We start from the raw sequence: 22943 nt of genomic DNA on the forward strand, positions 1-22943 counted from the left end.
AGAATGAAACACGGCCCCCAAACCTCAGACGTACGGTTCAGCAACACGGCCCACCACAGAGCCACATGGGCTCTGCCCGACGCCCCCAATTCACAGAGTCTGGGCAGGTCCAGCTGAAACAGCACCTGGGGGGCAACCTCCAACCCCACTTCTCAAAAGTACATGCAGAGGCAGACAGAATAAAACACGGCCCCCGAGCCTCAGACATAAAGTTTGGCACGGGCATCTGTGAAACAAGAACAAAAGTCGCATGGGAAAGTGAGCACAAAAATGAAAAAAATAACAGAATTACAGTGAAGATGGATGAGATGGGGAGGATTGCGAGGAAGTTGAGAAAGGGACTGAGGACCTGAAGGGGCACATAAGGGCTGGGCATTCCCGACAAGGTAACAAAAACACCTCTGGATGAGGTGGGACATCATCTTCATTATGGAAATAAAGGGGAAAAGCCTGAAAACATCAGTTTCCTACCACGAAGCAAAAATCAAACTGGCTTCAGACTTCTCTCTACAACACTGGATTCCAAAAGACGAGGATGTGGCATCTGTGGGGTCTTGAGGGAGAGCTGGCACAAACGTCCCAGAGCTGCCGTCTCCAGAAGCAGCTGAAACAGCCTCAGATCCAGCAAACTCTTGTCTTGAAAAATCTATCAGAGTACACCCCCTTATCAAAGGGGTGCATGGCTGCAGGGGGTGTGGTGTAAGGCGATTTAGAAATCTTACTCCGTGCAGACCCTAAACTTGGGAGGCTGCTGGTCACACCCTGGGAGGACCTCAGCCAGCGGGAAGCCCTGTGCCTCCTCTCTGCTCCATCTCTAATGCCAAGAAACATTTTATGCATAAAATTACGTTATTTCCAATTTGTTAAATTGTATATATTAAGTCCATAAAGAGACCAAGAAAATGTATAAAAACATTGATGACTTCATGGTGGTATTATAATTAATTTTTAAACAAAACATGTTGTCTAAATTTTCCAGACTGAAAAAAATACTCTTTTTAGCAAGAAAGGTGCTTTTAAAGTCACCATAAACAATTATATATCCATCCTACGAACGTGGTCTTAAAATAAAAAGTGAAGAGCAAAAACAGCAGAAGGAAGTGCATGAATATGTTGATAACGTTTATCTCTGAATGGGGGGGGGCTGTTTTGCCTTCCATTTCCCTATGTTTGAAGTGTCACCTCTGTAATGTAATAATAGAGCAAACACAACAGTTGAGGAAACACTGCTGCCCACTAGGACATAAACCAAGTCTCCTCCAAAATGCTGCGACCCCAACCTCTGATTTTATCTTTTAAATCAGCTAGGTTTTCTCCCCTAAAAAGAAGCATATTGTATCATTACTCTTTAAAGTTAGGTGACTTAACAGGCATACAGACTTAAACACCTTCTGGAAAGGTGATGTGTCAAGTTTAACTAAGATTTGTTTTGTTCTGAAAAGAGCAGGGGCACGTTCCCAGGTGAGGGGACTCCAGGAAACACTGGCTGTGTCCGATGGGCCCTCACCTGGAGAAACAAGCGCTCGACGCCTCCACCCTCCACCCGGACTCAGCAGGAAAGGGGTGCAGAGCTGAAGACAGACTCGTCTATAAAAACCTCAAGGGCTGTTTCCAGGAGCTACTCACTGCCCGGTGCCGCCTCACCCTGCCCCCCTGTGCAGGTACCGGAGCTGCTGTCCAGCCTTCCCCAGGCTCTCCACGCCTCCTTCCACCCCACGCCAACCTGCACCACCCAACTCCCCACCGTCACTTACTGACCACCCGCCTCAACTCCCGCATAGCCTGGAAACTACAAAGCTGCCTGGCAGCAAGAGGGGACGGGCAGCGACCGCACCAGCCAGGTGGCACCTGCTCCCACCAGACTGCAGGGTCACAGCGCCTGCCTCATGGAGCCGTTGTTATGCACAAGTACAGTGGGAAATCAATGCAGCTTTAGCTTTACTTTGGTGCTAAATTAACTTTATAACACTTGGTTATAACATACATTAATTTTTACAGCAATTACTAAAATAACAACTCATAATGCATTCATTTACCATATTCAGAAAAGCAACTGAAAAAACAAACACACAGCAGAATTTTATAGGACTGTAGTAGTTTTTGTTAGGCTGTCAAATTAATTTTAAGCTCAAAATTAAAGTAATTAAATCTGTGACTCTCAACTGGGGGAGGTGGGCACACACAGAGAGGGGAAGGTAAAATCCTTTTTTTCTTCCAAACCTCACACAGACCCACTCAGCTGGTCATTTCCATTGCTGGAATTATGTCCTGCTCCTTAGGTTAAAAACAACTGCCTTCATGCCTATTAAAAATAATGTTTCTTCCTTTCCTGAGTGATTGTGAAATGAGCCATGGTGGCAAGGTAGGCACGAACAGAGGGAAACTGAGTCCATGTCCACATTTGATGGTGGGCGAGAACAGAAGAAATTGAGTCCACATCGACATTTGATGGTGGGTGAGAACAGAAGGTAACTAGGTCCACATCTATATTTGATGGTGGGCAAGAACAGAGGGAAAACTGAATCCGTCCACATTTGATGGTGGGCAAAAACAGGGTCCAAGGATGGTGGGTAGCAAACAGAAACTGGGTCCATGTCCACATTTGATGGTGGGCAGAACAGAGGGAAACTGGGTCCACGTCCACATTTGATGGTGGGGAGAACAGAATGGTGGGCAGAACAGGGGGAAACTGGGTCCACGTCCACATTTGATGGTGGGCGAGAGACAGGGGAAACTGAGAACATTTGATGGGGGCGAAAACTGGGTCCACATCCACATCCAGTGGGTCCACATTTGATGGTGGGCGAGAAGGGGGAAACTGAGTCCATTTGATGGTGGGGAGAACAGAACATTTGATGGTGGGCAAGAAAAGAGTGTCCAATCCACAGTCCACATTTGATGGTTAGCCAGAAAACAGGGGGAAACTGGGTCCACCATGTCCACATTTGATGGTGGGCAAGAACAGGGGGGGAAACTGGGTCCACGGATGGTTAGCCAGAACAGGGGGGGGTCCACGTCCACATTTGATGGTGGGCAAGAACAGAGGGAAACTGAGTCACGTCCACATTTGATGGTGGGCGAGAACGGGGGAAACTGAAACGGGTCAGGGGGAAACTGGGTCCACATTTTGATGATGGGCGAGACCAGGGGGGGCGAAACTGAGTCCACATCCACATTTGATGGTGGGAGAGAGAAAACAGGGGAAAAACTCCACATCCACATTTGATGGTGGGAGAGAACCACACGTCCACATTTGATGGTGGCTTTTAATGCACTGCAGCCTGTGTCCCCTTGACCTTCACGAATTTTCAGGTAGTAAGAAAGCAATTTTTCTTATTGGAAAGGAGAAAACTAAGTGGCTGCAAAATAATATAATTTCCTTAAAGCAAAACAACAGAGAACCAACTTTGACTTTTTCCACATTACCCAGTAATTCTAAGACTCAGGGTTTTGTCATGTTACAGCAAATGCCGTTCATTAGGGGGAAATTGGAAGTCAGAACAGTGTGTGCTATTCAAATTCTCAATGAATAATTAACTCAAATGGGTTCAGAGTGCTATAAAATGAAATTAATTTGTTTTTAGTTTAACCCCAAATCCCCAATCCTTTGCCAAATGATCCTCTATGTATCCTACATAAAGGACAGGGTCTTTCTGGCAGAAAACCATTAAAAGTTTTATTTGCAGTAAGAGAAGCATGCCTTCTTATTATCAAACAGGTGCATGGCCCCCTTGCGGGGGGGTCACCCATCACCCGCATCCCCGTGTGTCACGGTGTTGCCACACACCATTAACGCATCAAAACGGAAAAGGAAATGTAAGCAGTGTTTGCTGTCCAAAGTTCACGTCAACAACTCCTTATTATGAAGGCACTTCTGAGCCTTTCCTCCTGCATCTGGGAGCTGCCAGCAACCCAGTTCCAGGAGAGAAAATAGCTCGACACCTCCTGCAGCCCATGGAGTCCTCTTGTTGGGACAAGGTCCCCCCAGGAGAGAGGAACCCCCAGCAGGGTCAACACTGGAGGTCCTGGGGGTGGGTGGTGCTGGGGAGGCCATGCGGGGAGGGCTGTTCCCTGTTCCCTTCCCCTCAGGAGACAGCTGGCCCAAGGTGACACAGCACCGGATGGGATTTCAGGGTCAGGGACCACGGAGCCCGGGGCTGTGGACCACACCAGCCCAAAGCCACTGCATGCCCCAGACCGGGGCTGTGGACCACACCAGCCCACGGCCACTGCATGCCCCAGACCAACACGAGAAGAGTGCAGACCAACAACATCTTCATCTACGGTAGGTGCCACGGTTATCGTTCCTAAGAGAGTCCATGGCCACTTCTACCAGGTGCCCTCCACTCTTCCCCTGCCCCAGCTGGTCCCCCTGTGACAGCCGTGTCTCTGAGAATGGGGTGTGGAGCCAGGGGGAAAACACAAAATAAACCACCTGCTACTAGAAACAGCCTCGCTGTCCTCAGGGAGCCGGTCCCCCGGGGGCCAGCCTCAGGACTCAGGGAGTCGGGGCCAGGACCCCATGGACACCAAATCCAGGCACATGGCCCCCAGGTGGACCTGCCGAACCTGCAGCCAAAGAGTGCCGACACGCGTTTCACATGGCAGGAACACTGTACCTTCTGGTGTACAAAGGCCAACATGGGGCAGGAACACACCAGGGACACCCACATGGCAGGAACACTGTACTTTCTGCGTGTACAAAGAGTCGGCCCAGCGTTTCAGGTCCTGTGTGTACAAAGTCAGGACACAGCCACATGGCAGGAACACTTCCAAGCATTTCAGGGGCAGGAACACTGTACCTGCTGCCAAAGTGCCCCACGGACCACAAGCACTGTACCTGCAAAAGCAGCCCGCCACACAACATGGCAGGAACACTGTACCTGCGTGTACAAAGTCAGCCCCCGACACACATGGCAGGAACACTGTACTTTCTCTGTGTGATCAGCCCTCACACACTGGCAGGAACACACAAAGAGGTTTCACATGGCAAAAAGTCAGCCTTCCGACATGCACATGGCAGGAACACTGTACCTGTGTGTACAAAGTCACACGCATTTCACATGGCACACTGCGTGTACAAAGTCAGCCTTCCGACAGCCACATGGCAGGAACACTGTACTGAAAGTCAGCCCTGACACGCCACATGGCAGGAACACTGTATTTTCTGCGTGTACAAAGTCAGCCTTCCGACACGCATTTCACATGTCAGGAACACTGTACTTTCTGCGTGTACAAAGAGTCACACGGTTTCACATGGCAGGAACACTGTATTTTCTGCGTGCACAACACATGATTTCCAGTCCACAACAAAGTCAGCCCTCCGAACACGTTTCACATGGCAGGGGGTGACAAAGTCAACATGCAGCACATGGCAGGAAAAAAAGTCAGCCCTGATTTCACTGGCAGGAAAACACAAAGTCAGGACACACATTTCACATGGCAGGAACACTGCATGTACAAAGAGTCAGCCCGCCGACACGCGTTTCACGTGGCAGGAACACTGTATGCCCTCCGACACATTTCACATGGCAGAACAGTGTATGCGTGGAGTCATTTTTCACATGGCAGAACACTGACACGCATTTCACATGGCAGACTGGTGTACACAGTCAGCCCTCCGAACACAACATGGCACACTAAAGCCCTCCGACACCACATGCACTGTATGTTCACACAGTGGCCCTCCGAACGCATTTCACATGGCAGAACATGATTTTCTGCATGTAACAGTCCATTTCACTGTAGTGTACAGGAAACAAAAGAAACTGTATTTTCTGCGTGTACACGGTCAGCCAATTTTCTGGGGCACATGGCAGAACACTGTATTTTCTGCGTGTACACAGTCGGCCCTCCGACACGCATTTCACATGGCAGAACACTGTATTTTCTGCACACAGTGGGCAGAACACTGGCGTGTACACAGTCGCCCTCCGAACCTGGCAGTGTACTGCGTGACACAGTCAGCCCTCCGACACGCATTTCACATGGCAGTAACACAATCAGCCCTTTTCACATGGCAGAACACTGTAACAAAGAATCAGCCCTCCGACATGCAGTGTTCACAAAGAATCAGCCCTCCGACATGCGTTTCACGTAGCAGAACACTGTATTTTCTCCCTGAGTTTGGTTGAAAAAATCCACCTATAAGTTGACCCGCAAAGCTCAAGCTTGTGTTGGACAAGAGTCAACTGTATGCAATTGACACTGATTCCTACCAACAATATCCAAATCTTACCATGACCAGCACGATAAACAGAATGAGCAAAATTTAAAAACTAAAGCAGAGTTTTTTCCTGCGAGTTGGCGCACTGCGTATCCCCTGTGGGAAAGACCACACTGGCTGCTGACCAAACTCCACCGGCCTCTTCCTCCGTCCTGAGGGCATCTTCCTCCATCCTGACAGCAGCCTGGGCTCACCTCAGTCCCAGGGCGGGGGAGGGGGACGCACTGTGCACCCTCCCAGCTCTCCTCCGCCCCTTCCCTCAGGCTGGCCCAAGAGCAGCCTGGACAGTCACGTGCTGGGGACACCGAGCTGCCCCTCCTCCGCCCACAGCCTCAGGCCACCTGTCTCATCTGTGACTGAGAAATAGAGCTGCAGCTGGAGGCGGGAGGCGGGACACGCTGGGATCTACCCATGGCCAGGCCGAGCTGCTCGGATCACTCAAGCTTCACTTTCGTCACTCGCTCTACCAAATAGACTAGAATAAAATATGCCACGTCCTCCTTTCCACACACTCCCAAGCCTCCCATCCCACTTCCCGGCGCTGACCCCATAAGAACACTTTGTGCGTCTTTCCAGGTATTTTTATCCTCCTCAAGCACAGAACCACATTCAGAGTGAATTTTTCTTTTTTTTTTTTTTTTTTTTTTTTTAACAGAAATGGCACCAGGGCAGATGATGATTTTTTTGTACCATTTCTTTACTTTCTTGGGCATTTTCCGCACCAGGACAGATGGGCTCTGCTCTCCTTCCTCCCCGCCCAAAGCTGCCTCACAGCAGCCACACACAGAGCCGTAAACCCTCGCAAGACTGTGGGTGTCTCGGGGTGCCCCACGTCCCCAAAGACCAAGGGTCACAGATCCACATTGTCCAACAACACTTCAGACATGGCCTCGAGCCTGGGAACCCTGCTGGCCAGCCCAGGCCAGCCCCAGAATAGAGGTGTGAGGGGTGACATCTGCACTTCTTAAAAAAAAAAAAAAAAAAAAAAAGGCAGATATTCAGTGCCACATTTAAAATGGTCATGGCGGCCAGGCACAGTGGCTCATGCCTGTAATGCCAGCACTTTGGGAGGCCAAGGTTGGCAGATCACTTGAGGTCAGGAGTTCAAGACCAGCCTGGCCAACACGGTGAGACCCCTGTCTCTACTAAAAATACAAAAATTAGCTGGGCATGGTGGCAGGCACCTGTAATCCCAGCTACTCGGGAGGCTGAGACACAAGATTCTCTTGAACCCTGGAAGCAGAGGTTACAGTGAGCTGAGATTATGCCACTGCAATCCAGCCTGGGTGACAGAGCAAGACTCTGTCTCAAAAAAAAAAATAATAAAAATAATAAATAAAAAAAAAAAAAAAAACAACATATGCATTCCTAGTCCCTTGGAGCTGCAGCAACAAAGCTGGTGATATATTTTGGGTGTTTCTAATCAATGTTTTCCATGAGCTACACTGCAAGTCTCAACCTTGATCCTGCTACAGTAATCATCTATTACAAATTAAAACAAGAGCCATAACTCTGTCTCCTACTAAAATATTCTAATTGAGACATGTTAACAGAATACATTTCTTTGGGTGAGAAAGTATCCACCAGGGTGGGGAACAGACGGCCCACCGATTGTGCTGTGGCCCTGACCACCAAGGACTCACGAATCATCCACAGCCAGGCTGGCGACTCAAAAAGAACACTAAATTGCTCTTTGACATTAATTCTTAAACCTTGAGAAACCAAAGTTCTCTTTGTAACAGACTTGAAAAAGGATGAAGTCAGAAGTGGCTCAGCAGAGATGCACCAACTCTCACCTGGGAGAGACACTGCTTGCTAATCACGTCTGGATTAACGGATGCGCTAAAAGCATCTCTTCCAACAGGGACACAGACTGCAAACAGGAATGCTGCGCACACCTTCCCCAGATTACCCAGTCCTGACCCATCCACCCCTTAGGCGGTCCCCAGCCAAGTCCAATAAGGAAATGAACCCACAGCAGATGCAGGTGCAGGCAGTGAGGGCAGCGGCGTCAGGGAATTCCGCTCCATAAACCTTGGCAGCACGCAGGGAGGTGCATCTCTCCTCATCAGGCACTAGTGTGGCTTTCATTCTTCACAGCTGCTATCTGATCTCTCGCTAATCAGTGTTTTCCTGACAACAAAGTCAAGGTTTCCCTGAAGAGACTGCCAGATGAAAGAAACGGAGAAAAAACAGAAAAGACAGCTGTACCCAGCTGGACAGGTGAAGTCATTTAAGTGCAGGATGATCTGGCCACTCCAAATATGCAGGGCTTTCCAATTTTGTTAAAATGAAACCCAGCCTTTGAAAAGGCCCGGACTTCCCACAATGTGTGGTATTTATAGTGTGGAGGGCACTGTAGAGAAGTTATCAGAAAGTTCACAACAGCAAGATCCACGGAGGCTCTGCCATGTGCCAGGCACGAGACAACTGTTTACATAAAACACCTCATTTCATGAGTCCACAGACTGCTCAGAGCCAGAGTCACAGACTGACAGACTGCACATTTCACCCTACAGAGTCCACAGACTGCTTTTTTCACAGACTGCTCACATTTCACCCTACACAGAGTCCACAGACTGCTCCACATTTCACCCTACAGAGTCCACAGACTGCTCCACATTTCACCCTACAGAGTCCACAGACTGCTCCACATTTCACCCTACAGAGTCCACAGACTGCTCCACATTTCACCCTACAGAGTCCACAGACTGCACATTTTTCACCCTACAGAGTCCACAGACTGCCCCACATTTCACCCTACAGAGACCACAGACTGCCCACATTTCAGACTGCTCCACATTTCACCCTACAGAGTCACAGACTGCACATTTCACCCTACACAGAGTCCACAGACTGCTCCACATTTCACCCTACAGAGTCCACAGACTGCCCCACATTTCACCCTACAGAGTCCACAGACTGCTTCACATTTCACCCTACACAGAGTCCACAGACTGCTCCACATTTCACCCTACAGAGTCCACAGACTGCTCCACATTTCACCCTACAGAGTCCACAGACTGCTCCACATTTCACCCTACACAGAGTCCACAGACTGCACCCTACAGAGTCCACAGACTGTTTCACATTTCACCCTACAGAGTCCACAGACTGCTCCACATTTCACCCTACAGAGTCCACAGACTGCCCACATTTCACCCTACACAGAGTCCACAGACTGCTCCACATTTCACCCTACAGAGTCCACAGACTGCTCCACATTTCACCCTACACAGAGTCCACAGACTGCTCCACATTTCACCCTACACAGAGTCCACAGACTGCTTCCACATTTCACCCTACAGAGTCCACAGACTGCCCCACATTTCACCCTACACAGAGTCCACAGACTGCTTTTTCACCCTACAGAGTCCACAGACTGCTCCACATTTCACCCTACACAGTCCACAGACTGCTCCACACTTTCACCCTACAGAGTCACACATTTCACCCTACAGAGTCCACAGACTGCTCCACATTTCACCCTACAGAGTCCACAGACTGCCACATTTCACCCTACAGAGTCCACAGACTGCTTCACATTTCACCCTACAGAGTCCACAGACTGCTCCACATTTCACAGAGTCCACAGACTGCTCCACATTTCACCCTACAGAGTCCACAGACTGCTCCACTTTCACCCACACAGTTTCACATTTCACCCTACAGAGTCCACAGACTGCTTCACATTTCACCCTACACAGAGTCCACAGACTGCTCACATTTCACCCTACAGAGTCCACAGACTGCTCCACATTTCACCCTACAGAGTCCACAGACTGCTTCACATTTCACCCTACAGAGTCCACAGACTGCCCCACATTTCACCCTACACAGAGTCCACAGACTGCTCACACATTCACCCCTCCACAGACTGCTCCACATTTCACCCTACACAGAGTCCACAGACTGCTCCACATTTCACCCTACAGAGTCCACAGACTGCTCCACATTTCACCCTACACAGAGTCCACAGACTGCTCCACATTTCACCCTACAGAGTCCACAGACTGCTTCACATTTCACCCTACAGAGTCCACAGACTTCCACACTTTCAAATGACACTACCACAGAGGCTCACCCTACACCAGACTGCTCACAGAGTCAGAGATGATCTACAGAGCTGCTTCAAGAAAATTAGCCCATCAAATGATCCCCAAGAAGTAATGAGCACCTTAAAAGTAAGAAAGCCAACCTCCTCCCCCTCCCTCTTATCTCCCTCTCCTCATTTCCACAGAACCAAGGAAATATGAAGGGCCAGTGACGCCCCACTGAAGAACGCTCTCCTGGTGGTTACACTCTGTACATAGGGAGCACAACACTGCTCCGTGCTGCATGAGGCTACTATTCTATACTACACTAGTACGATCTGTTTGTTCTATTCTATACTATTCCATTCTCTACGATAGAATACAACAGTTTCATTCTATACTATATAATACTGTACTATCTGTTCTATTCTATTCTATTTTCTTCTATACGGAAAGGAGTTAGCCAGCTTGCTTTAGGCAGACAGTAAGGAAAGGGTCTCAGAGAGCCTCCAGCCTCCATGTTTTGTGCAGATAGGGGGACTTGCACAGGGGGCTGGCCAAACATGCTCACAGCAGACTAAGGGCCCCCATGCGCACGGGGGAATGGGGTGGAGCCACCAGAAAATCGCTCCTTACACAGACAGGGAGCCCAGCCCCATCAGCTTCTATATAAAAGCTCTTGTAGTCAGCTGGGAAGGGGGCAACAAGCAACCTGCTCTCAGGACCCCTGTTTTCGCCGAGAGCTTTCCTTTTAGCTTAATAAGTTCCACTGCACTCACTCTTCGATGTCCACGTGCCTGTTTCTTCCTGGTCATGAGACAAGAACCTGGACTCAGCTGAGCTAAAGAGCAAAACTCCTGCATCAGTGCTACAGAGCACTATCCTCTCTGTTCTGTGCCATGCGACTCTACTATTCCACACCACACTACGTAATATTAATACTATGCTGTGTGTTCTAATCTAGACTGTATTATGCTATGCAATACTACGCCATTAGTTCAACTGTATACTCTGCAATACTATCCCACTTGTTCTATTCTAGACCATGCAATACTATTTGTCCTATTGTATACTATACTACATAATGTTACAATGTTTCTTCTGTTCTATGCTACCCTATATAACATTATACTATTTGTTCTATTCTGCGCTACTCTGTATAATTCTATTCTGTTTGTTCCATTCTATACAATAATCTTGCATCACTTTACCATCCTCCACGATACAAGAGTAGAGCTAGTTATACTTTCATAATCTCTTTCCCAAGCTCTTACCCCGTAAGAAATGTGATGTTTTACTATGCCTCACATAAATGCACATTTCATGATAATCAATGCCATTTCCTATGGTTATAGAATTCTGTCTCTATGATTCTATTGATACAGCTTCTTTGGGCTTTTCTGTAAGTCCTTTGCAGTGTCAGGTTTCCTAGTGAAAAGATGACTAAGGTCCCGATAAGATCCTATGAAACCAGCATCCACACACGCTCACCTGTGTGCACACTGCTGGACTCCGTGTTGAAGGAGTGACAGGAAGACAGATGGCTGTCGGGGATGGAAGGCAACAAGGACAGAGTAGATTCCAGAACTGAGACAGAGTAGATTCCAGAACCAAGGCTCTGGCACAGCTGAGGGTCGATCCCAATTCTAGCCTCTCACAGAAAGGCAGAGGAGACTTAGCACAAAGAGCATGGAACTTTCCTTTAATAAAGCAAATGCTTACCATCCACTGTGAGGAACTCAAGGAGAAATGGCAGTAGGCTCTACTAATAACTACTGCTGTGAAAAATGGAAGGGAGAGGGTACATTTTCACATGGGCCAGGTGGAAAGTTGGCTGGACCTGCTGCTGGACCTGATACTGGACCTGACACTGGACCTGCGGCTGGACCTGCCCCTGGACCTGACGCTGGACCTGCCCCTGGACCTGACACTGGACCTGCTGGACCTGACCCTGGACCTGACCCTGGACCTGCCCCTGGACCTGCCACTCGGTCTGCTACTGGACTGCTAACAAATGCTGCAGATTTTTATGGAGAGAAAAGTACAATGCGTCTGAGAGCAGCTGTCCCAGCTCTGGATGAAGCCGGCAGAACAAGGAAGCAGCAGAGAGGCTGGTATCATTCAGTGGGCAGAGTCAATGACCCTCCTCTAAGTCCAGCAAAGCTCAACCTGCATGTCTGCAACTAGAAATACCAATCATAAGCCAGACCTCCTGGCAAATATCATTGACCCGCTGTAATTCTGTGTGGTGTATTATGTCCCATGTACAGGAAGTCATTCACAGAGCCTTTAACAAGGAAGTATTAACATGACTTTTAATGCAATATAACAGCTTTGCACCCATTTAACATATATTTAACCCCAGTGGTATATGTAAATATATATTTTATAGAACATCAGGCATGTTTACCTAATGGCTCGAACCTTCACAATGTCTCTCTCCCTGAGAGGACAGCGGAGGATCCCATGCACTGTCTCCAGGAACATGCCCCTCCCAGAGAGGACTCACAAATCAAATGTGCACATGCATGCATGCACAGACACATATCACACACACACACACACACACACACACATGCACACACACACACACACACACATGCACATACATACACACACATGCACACACACACATACATCACATATACATCACATAACACAACACATAATACACACACATGCACATACACACAACACTACACACACACACACACACACACACACACACACACACACACACACACACACAACAACACACACAAACACACATGCATATACATACACTTTCATGCATATACATTCTGACACACACATACATAAGTAAATGCATAGACATAACATGCACAAATATACATGTATAACTATACACACACACGAGCACCATGTATGCATATTTCCACATGTGTGCACAGTCATGCCTAAACATGTAACACATGCACACACATACATGCAACACAGATACACATGCACACATATACACATGCATGCACGTGTACATTACACACAAAGGCACACATACATGCACAACACATATACATGCAATACACACTTTTCATACACATAAATGCAAACACACATACATATATACACCCCTCAAGGACCCCATTATTCAATTCTAAACAAAGTGGTTTATCCCCCAAATGTACCTTCTCGTAATTAATAAGCTCTACTGCACATTTCTTGATTTCAAATAATGAGGTCTCACACACGGCACACACACATTTATACTCAAATACATGTGAACATACAAATAGAAATAGGCACACGTGCACGAAGACCCTCTTCTGTAAAGGTTTTCTCAAACTTGAACTGAACGAATTCTGCTAATTATAGTCAGAGTCAGCAAAGATATATATTTGACCTCGGAATGAATATACTCGTTCTTTTCGTTACCCCTGGCAACAGCAAGAATGTAAAACAGAGTTGTGTGATACGATGCCACTTATTCAATCCCACTTCCTGGGATCTGACCACTTGTAATAGCGTTTCTGTCTGAGTGATTTCCTTCTGACTAAAATCATGAGATAATTCCTTCCCTTCCTGCTTTCTCTTTCCCAGGCCTTTTCACTGCCCTTTCATCATCTCAGAAACTAAATCATAGTTGTCAAAATGGAAGGCAAAGAAACAGCCTTAGGAGAGAATCCCACAGTGGAATGGACCCGAGAGAGGAAAAAATATTCTTTTTGAAAATGTACAAAAGGAAAAGTCAAGAGGCCTGGGCTCCCTCTCACGACAGAAACAGACGTCGGCAAAGCAGGTCGCTCAGCACAGTTCAGCTCTGTGGATGAAACGGAGATTCTAGTCCTTGTCCCTGTTTCAAGCTCTGTGTATGAAACAGAGATTCTAGCCCTTGTCCCTGTTTCATGATGTTGCAGTGAAGGAAACAAAACAGACAAAGGGCACAGGCTGCAGAAAAGGATTTTAAAAGGATGACTTTTAAAATGTGCACCTGCTTTTCAAGGGCACAATGAGGACACTTTCAAGTACATTAAAGCTGATTTATAAGAGATGGGTATAAAGACTCTACAAGGTCATTAGACTTTAGACTTACAAAGAAAACAAATCACATTCTCCTAGCATCACGAGTCAGGTGTTCCACAAATACTAAGAATAGCCACCGCAACGGGATCCACTATGAGGGGTCAAAACATAACCCATGAAGCGTGGCCGAGAGCTCCTATAACCTGATTTCTAGGAATCTAATTTTAAACATCCTCACAGCTAGCACATCACAAAAATACAGAGCTCCAAATGCCGTAACACAAGTGCTAAGAACACCTAGCCAAAAATATACGAGGCATTTCAGGCAAAAATCCCAGAATCAGAAGAACACAAGTTTTCTAAGTTCTTCAAAAGCTGGTGCTGGTTGAGGCTCTTCTGCAGACTTCAACAAAAGACACGCTAGAATTAGCCATTGACGGTAACCCTGAGTCAACACGCACCGTGTTCGGAAAAGCACAAGGCCTGCTCTGGGCTTGAGACCCCTGGGAACTTTCTCTGGACCGCACCGAGTGGATGACTTTGAGAACTCAAAATAACCAACAACCAGTCCATGAACAGAGAAAGAAGACTGCAGCCTCCCTGGGGACCTGGCTCCATGCCTGCCCCCTTTCTTCCGGATACCTTTGCCCTTCCCGGCTCCCTGCTTCACCTGGAGACGCTCTGGGTTCAGGCCCCTCTCCAGCTGCGTCTTGGTCCACGGCTGGCTGCCCGTGTGAAGCACCAGGCCTTGAAGGACCATCTCCACCTGCTCCCTGCACTTCCCACCCACTTCCGCGAGACCCCCAGGCTCTGGCTGCTCTCAGGGATCAGGGCCGCCAGGCTCCCCTCGCAGGCTCCAACTGGAGTCCTGCCCCCTGGTTTTCAAAAACACTTGGGACTTTCTCCTGGAAACTCTCGGCTCTGGGCTTTAGTGAACTGCGCCATCCAGCTCTTCTCTGGACTCTAAGCAGGGCCTTTTCTGGGTCTTCCAACCCTTCCTCCATTTCCAAATGTGGGCTTTCCTTTGGCCTCCTCTCTCCAGACATGCACGCCTCACACTCTGGCTACTTGACCTGCACTTCTACGTAAGAGGCTCCCAAATGCACCCTGCTCCACATTTTCCCCAAGCCTCCTCCTGTATTTCCAAACTCGCAGCTTGCAGTGGTGTCTGTAAGTATCTCCGAGTCAGGTCCACACTTGCTTCTCTCTGATTTCCAGCAAAGCGCAACGCCGACCTCGGGGTGCAGACTCGCAGCTTCTTCCGCCTTCCTGCACTCCCTCTTCCCCTCCTGACCCAGGCACCGAATTGCTCAGCTCACTGGCTGCCTTCTCTCCTCCTCTCGCCACGGCGAGTGCCCTGCATGAGCCTGCTCTGTCCCCCCGGCTCCACGGCATGCCGCACATCAGAGGCGATTCTCTCCGAAACCCTCAGTGGCTCCCTAGTATCCGACAGGTAAGGACTTCCACATTCTGGCCCCAATCTAACTTTCTGGCCTCAGATATGCACATGCATATTTTATCTATGCAAAGAGAGTACAGGCCTCACACCTGCTCTCATTCCTGGGCTCCTAGCTCCTCCTGAAGGTGCTGTATGAGCTACCTATGCACTTTCCAAACACTAATTGAATATGCGCTTGGAGAACATTTACTTGATAATTTTGTGGCATTGCTGGATAACGTGGACAAAGTGAGAACTACGCAGGTGTGTGGATGCTGCCTTGCCCAGACCTCACTTACCCAGACACTCCCAGATGCTCAAGGTGACCAGCCCTATTGGCGCACAGGCAGGCGCAGGCTGCACCCCCACAACTGGCCCCCCGCGAGCTGAACTATAATCATGAAGCAGCTGTTTGCTCCTAAATCTGTGTATGCCGGTGCACTTGTTACACATTACTGAAACCAATAAAGTATGACTCCAAAGAGACAATAATTGTATGAAAACTAAGTTGGATGCCTTTCAAAGACTTAATATGGGGGAAATTTTTTTTTTCATTTTAATCTTTTCTAAATTGCTATCACATTAGGTATGGGCAAAAAATATACACAATGTTTGAGGAAATAATTTTTAAAGGTTTCAAATGTAACATATCTTGTTTCTCTTGTGTTGCCTATTCTCTTCTAGAAGAATCAAAACTGTGGCAGGCCTGCGATGGCTGTGGTTGAGGAAAGAGGCCACACCCACAGCCAGTAGAACCACGCTCAGCAGCAGCCTAGCCCCGCGTGGAAGAGGCGTGAACACTCTCGGGAGAGGTGGATGTGCACTAACCGTTCCCAGCTCTGATCTCTTTGATTAACTGAATATGGTGATTGGTTTTATCTGAACGTCAGACAAAAGGGTGTCTACGCCCAGGAAAGACTCTAAACACTCTGGACCCTGCTGGGGCAGATGGTGACCGTGACCCAGTGATGCCACTCTCCAGTGGGCAGCCAGCCCAGTCTCCTAATCGTAAAGGACATTCATAGCAACACTACGAAAAAGAAACACTACTGTTCTGACCCGGAAAAGTGAAATTTAAAACATTAAATATACAGGTTCTAACTAAGAGGCAGACGGACCGGGCGCGGTGGCTCACGCCTGTAATCCCAACCCCTTGGAAGGCCGAGGTGCGTGGATCACTTGAGGTCAGGAGTTCGAGACCAACCTGGCCAACATGGTGAAACCCCATCTCTACTAAAAATGCAAAAATTACCTGGATATGGTGGCAGGCACCTGTAATCCCAGCTACTTAGGAGGCTGAGGCAGGAGAATCGCTTGAACCCGGGAGGTGGAGGTTGCAGTGAGCCGAGATCGTGCCACCGCACTCCAGCCTGGGCAACACTCTTCTCAAAAAAAGTAAAATAAAATAAAATAAAAAAAATAAAATAAAATAAAATAAAAGCAGACAAAGAAAAGGAGATTTCCTCTGATCTTAAAAACAGAAGTATTTGATTCACAGCCTGGATAATTGAAGATCTGCATAGAAATCACCTAGGGCCCCGCCCTCCCTCAAAATGATAGAAATAATTGAAGATCTGCATAGAAATCACCTAGGGCCCTGCCCTCCCTCACAACAGACTGGGATAGAGGGAAGGAGGGCAGGAGGTGGGCCCCTTGTCCACCGGAGGCTCCTCCCGCCCCATCCCCTTCCGCAGGAGGGCGGCCTGCCCAGTGCAGGCTCCGTTCTCCCCAGGTAAGACCCCGGCGTCTCTACAGGAACACCCATCTCCCTTCCCTGCAATCCACTCCAGCTGCTCACGGCCAGTCAAGGGGAGCGCTCTTCAGAGAGGAGCAAACGGCTTCGGGGAGAGCCTGAACTCCCACATCCCAGGTGTGGCTTGCCAGGGAGCACAGAGGAAGGCTGCAGGTCCCGAGAAGGAAGAGGCGCAGGAGAGACGAGAGAGAGAGAGAGAGAGAGAGAGAGAAGAGAGAGAGCAGACCGCCCCTGGAGCGCCCAGAGACCCAGCGGCCCGGGCCTGGAGGCTGGAGGGGGGGAGGCAAACATGCTGCTGCTTCTAGGCTGCTCGGGAGGTGAAATTTAAAACAAAATATACAGGTTCTAACTAAGAGGCAGCTGACCGGCTGCGGTGGCTCACGCCTGTGCCCCAACCCCTTGGAAGGCCGAGGTGGGTGGATCACTTGAGGTCAGGAGTTCGAGACAACCTGGCCAACATGGTGAAACCCCATCTCTACTAAAAAAATGCCACACACACTGTAATCACAGCTACAATGCTGAGGCAGGAGAATCGCAACAGGTGGAGGTTGCACACACACACACAGCCTGGGCAACACTTCTCAAAAAAAGTAAAATACACAAAAACAAATTTCCTCTGATACACAGCCTGGATAATTGAAGATCTGCATAGAAATCACCTAGGGCCCCGCCCTCCCTCACAACAGACTGGGATAGAGGGAAGGAGGGCAGGAGGTGGGCCCCTTGTCCACGAGAGGCTCCTCCCGCCCCATCCCCTTCCGCAGGAGGGCCTGCCCAGTGCACAGGTAAGACCCCGGCATCTCTACAGGAACATCCCCTTCCCTGCAATCCACTCCAGCTGCTCACGGCCAGTCAAGGGGGGCGCTCTTCAGAGAGGAGCAAACGGCTTCGGGGAGAGCCTGAACTCCCACATCCCAGGTGTGGCTTGCCAGGGAGCACAGAGGAAGGATGCAGGTCCCGAGAAGGAGGAGGCAGGAGGACGACGAGAGAGAAGAGAGACAAGAAGACAAGAGAGGCACACGCACACACAGGACCTACAGGCCTCCTGGGGGGGAGGGGCAGAGGCAAACATGCTGCTGCTTCTAGGCTGCTCGGGAGGATACAAGCTCGGAAGGGGCTGCAAGGCAGGACTCGCTGAGGAGCAGTCATGTGGATGCCCCGCCTCTCACACGGCACACACTGACAACATGCAACACAAACAACACAACACGCATGTACAATGCGCTTATACAACACTGACAACACACACACACAAACACACACAACCTATACAACACATACCCAATACATGCAACTCACAACACAACACACATTTACACACACACACACACACACACAATACACAACACAACACAACATGCACACACAACACTCACACAACATACACACACACATACACACACACAATGCACACACAGCACACACACACACACAACACACAACACACACACACACACACACACACACAACACACACACACACACACACACACACACACACACACACAACACACACATGCATACACATACACACACACACACACACACACACACACACACACACACACACACACAACACACATACACATACAACACACTCACACACACACACACACACACACATGCAACACACACACACACAACACACACACAACATACACACACACACACACACACACACACACACACACACACACACACAACACACAAACACACACACACACACACACACACACACATACAACACACACACACACACACACACACACACACACACACACACACACACACACAACACACACACACACACACAACACACACACACACACACACACACACACACACACACACACACACACACACACACACACACACACACACACACACACACACACACACACACACACACACACACACACACATACACACACACACACAACATCACACAACACATACAACACATACACACACACACACATACAACACACAACACACACACACTACACACACACAAAAACACACACAACACAACACAAACACACAATACAACAACACACAAACACACAACACTCAAACATACAATAAATGCAACTCAACACAATATGCACATACAACACACATACAACCCATGCAACTCACATACAACACAACACACTCATACAACACATTCATACAACACACACTGTACAGATTCTAAGTATGAAATAGAAAACAGCACACGCACGGTTTCTAAAGTATGATGAAAGTTTTTTCAAGAAGGTCGTCCAACATCCAAACTGGTACCATGTCCTCATTTTCAGCTGCTGTTCAGATTCAAGCATTTTTATCATCTGCTCTATGAATTATAATAATACAGCATAAACCCAGTTTTCATTTTACACCCACTTTGGTGTGGGGTGCTCCAAAACAGGGGCCAGGAGCCTCAGAGTCGTCCCTCGGAACAAAACACAACCCACACTCAGAGGCCAGGAAGGGAACTCGGGGGGCGACACACACTCTCTCATCTGCAGAGCTCTGCTTCAATTACTTCACACGTAACCAGGGCTGGAACGGGGTTGGTGAGGGTACAGACATGGCAAACTGAGAAGAAACTGGCAGGTGGAGAAAGATCGGCCAAAATCCAAGGAAAAATGCTGAACATTTTCCACAAATAGTTCACACAACAGATGATACTCGGGCTACTGAAAGTTTATTGAGAGGGGTCTTGCTCCAAAGAAAAAGTTCTCTCTCAAGGTTATCGAAGATTCACAGCAGACACCTGCCCCCAACACACCATCTGCCGAGGGCCTATGAGTCAAAAAGAAGGTAAGACAGAAGTAAGGGTGCAGGGGAAGGAGAGCAGGGAGGGGACCGAGAACTCGGAACCAAGTGAAGTGATGGGCGGACACTGAATGCCTGACTCCAGGGTTATCACCTCAGAAAACAAGTCTGTTGAAGTCCGTAGTAACAGTGTTAGTGCTTTCACTGAACCTGCACTCAACACTGGAGAACCTCCCTGTGTTATGAAGACGATCTGAAAAATAACATTAATTCACAAGGTAGAGTGACGATTCAGCCACAGAAAATAAAACTGATATAATCCACTGCAAGTCACACTGTGTCTTTCTTTAAGACTGGTTTATGATGCAGAAAAGAGGCAGCTTGAGATCTAAAATACTGAAACTGGCAGACACCTCGTTTCCCTGAATTCTCACAACCGTGGCACCAGCTAGGGTAAGACAGAGTGGCTTTCAGAGCTTCCAGAACAGCAGAACAGATCAATCATAAATATGTAAAAGTGATCTGAAGACAGAATTAATATTCCACGTTTTGGCTTAAACTAGTCATGTGATTTCCAATAAGTGGGAAACATCACACACAATTTTTATAAGAAAGTTCAATGTGAACACATAGTACAGAACACTATCTTTGTTTTGGAATTTATTTATTTAATATGACAATTTCAATTGTCTTTAGGGATTCCTGATATTGAATGCTCATCTTTATTAATGATGAGCTACCCATTTTCTGACTGAGGAAACGGAAAGTTGTCACTGCCTAACAGCAATACTCAAAACAGCCTGTATGAAAGGAAAAGGTATATCTGTGTGCACACACATGCATACACATGCATACACATACCTACACATGTACACACACGTGTACATATGTGCATACACACACACACACATGTATATGCACGTGCACATGTGCATGCACATGTACACATGTGTGCATGCATACCTATGCATGCACACATATGCACATGCATGCATACACACACACATATACACACACACATACACACACACACACACACACATACACATGCACACACATACATGCATATACACGTGCACATGGACACGCATACACGCACATACACACGCATACACACATGCACACACATGCATGTGTACATGCATACGTAAGTATCATCTCAGGTATGTGGATTCAAAATTCTGATGCAAACAAGAATAATCACAAAACAAGGTAGGGTGTCAACAAGTGAGAATTGAGATGGAAGTTCTGGAATGTTCCAGAGACGATATGGGGGAGGTCCACACATCACATAAACATCTTACCCATTTTAAACGTGACCATTCCTGCCAACATCGGCCTGGATTAAGATGATTTCATTTACATAAGGAACAGAAAATATAATACTTGTTCTAATGAGATTGTCTAATCATTAGATTATTTTCACAATTATAAGTAATCACTAAATAACTTCCTCTCAAGGGTCTAAAAATAAAAATAAGATAACAAAAGAAAGTCACAGTCCTGACAGTTTTATCATGCAAATCACAGCTGTGAAAATAAAGCATGGTTTTTGAGACTATGCCCTCCTCAAATATCCTTCATGGAATTTTGTACCAGTAATGGCTGGTAATTAATTGTTATACCAGGTGGAAAAGTATATCATTTGGGGTATATGAAGTAAACATGTAAAGAGAAATGACCACACACACCTGAAACCAGGTCTCATTTCACAACTGTTTCCTACTTTAGATTTGCTTAATTTACTTCATGAGGTGCCTCCAGGAGAGAAAGCAGAGCTGGGATCTGCCCCGAGGCTGCTTCGGGAAGAGCTGGGTGGGCACCAAGCCCCTCAGACCGAGGGCTGAGCTGCGTGGCTATGACCCCATCACTGCGGCTCCCCAAGCGTGTGTCCCTGTGTGTCACGCAAACCTCTGCCACACAGGTGACACACGCCACACACCTGACACAGGCTCAGCACACAGGGAGCGATCAGTAAGTGGTGACTAGAGAGAAGCGACGACCTTCAGCGTGGACGGAGAAAACAGGTCACAGACTCACAGAGGAAACGCCACAGATCCACAGACGGAGAAAACACCACAGACGCATGGACGGAGGAAACAGACCACAGACCCACAGAGGGAAGAAAAGCACCACAGACGCACGGAGGGAGGAAAAGCGCCACAGACGCACACATGGAGAAAACGCCACAGACGCACGGACGAAAGAAACGCCACTGACGCACGGACGGAAGAAATGCCACAGACGCACACGGACGGAAAAAACAGACGCACGGACGAGGAGAGGCAAAGGAGAAAACAGGCGAGAGACGCACAGAGGCAGAGGAAAACGGACACAGACGCACGAGGAGACACCACAGAAAAACACGAAGGAGAAACACCACAGACGCACGGAGGAAACGCGCCACTGAGGCACGCATGGAGAAAACAGGCCACAGACACACGAATGGAGGAAATCGTGCCACTGAGGCACGCACGGAGAAAACAGGCACAGACGCACGAAGGGAGGAAAAACGCCACAGACGCACGACGGAGGAAACAAGGCAGAGAGAGCGCACACACCAGTGTGGAACATGGGACAGGAACCTCCCGGCCATGCACCGTCCACTCCCACTAGGGACTTCCCACCCCAGAGCACTCAGGATGGCTGTGGAGCTCCTGCCACCCACCCCAGAGGTGAAGCTGGGGAGCCAGAGATGAGCAGGTTCACGTCCATCAAATGCGGCTGCAATCCCTGTAATAACTGGAGGTCA

At 48.2% G+C, this 22943-nt stretch overlaps 1 protein-coding gene, 2 long non-coding RNA genes and 1 pseudogene across 3 annotated transcripts; 2 read left to right on the top strand and 2 right to left on the bottom strand.

The window, feature by feature from the left end:
* The first annotated feature begins 3766 nt into the window (after positions 1-3766).
* LOC126947455 (putative uncharacterized protein DIP2C-AS1) lies at positions 3767-4311 on the top strand. The gene is made up of 2 exons (XM_050778095.1): positions 3767-4022; positions 4134-4311. The coding sequence occupies exons 1-2, from the start codon at positions 3955-3957 to the stop codon at positions 4309-4311; spliced, it is 246 nt and encodes an 81-aa protein (XP_050634052.1). The 5' UTR covers positions 3767-3954.
* An 832-nt stretch (positions 4312-5143) lies between these two features.
* On the bottom strand, positions 5144-8678 carry LOC126947459 (uncharacterized). The gene is made up of 3 exons (XR_007723089.1): positions 6107-8678; positions 5825-5881; positions 5144-5217 (listed from the first exon to the last, which is right to left on the bottom strand). It is a non-coding gene; the product is annotated as an uncharacterized LOC126947459 (long non-coding RNA).
* A 273-nt stretch (positions 8679-8951) lies between these two features.
* LOC126947458 (uncharacterized) lies at positions 8952-9734 on the bottom strand. The gene is made up of 3 exons (XR_007723088.1): positions 9672-9734; positions 9069-9291; positions 8952-9021 (listed from the first exon to the last, which is right to left on the bottom strand). It is a non-coding gene; the product is annotated as an uncharacterized LOC126947458 (long non-coding RNA).
* Positions 9735-14857: 5123 nt separating this feature from the next.
* On the top strand, positions 14858-16875 carry LOC126947456 (uncharacterized; annotated as a pseudogene).
* The last annotated feature ends 6068 nt before the right edge of the window (positions 16876-22943 follow it).

The sequence above is a fragment of the Macaca thibetana genome, unplaced genomic scaffold (assembly GCF_024542745.1).
Source record: "Macaca thibetana thibetana isolate TM-01 unplaced genomic scaffold, ASM2454274v1 unplaced_scaffolds599, whole genome shotgun sequence".
Classification (NCBI taxonomy): Eukaryota; Metazoa; Chordata; class Mammalia; order Primates; family Cercopithecidae; genus Macaca; species Macaca thibetana.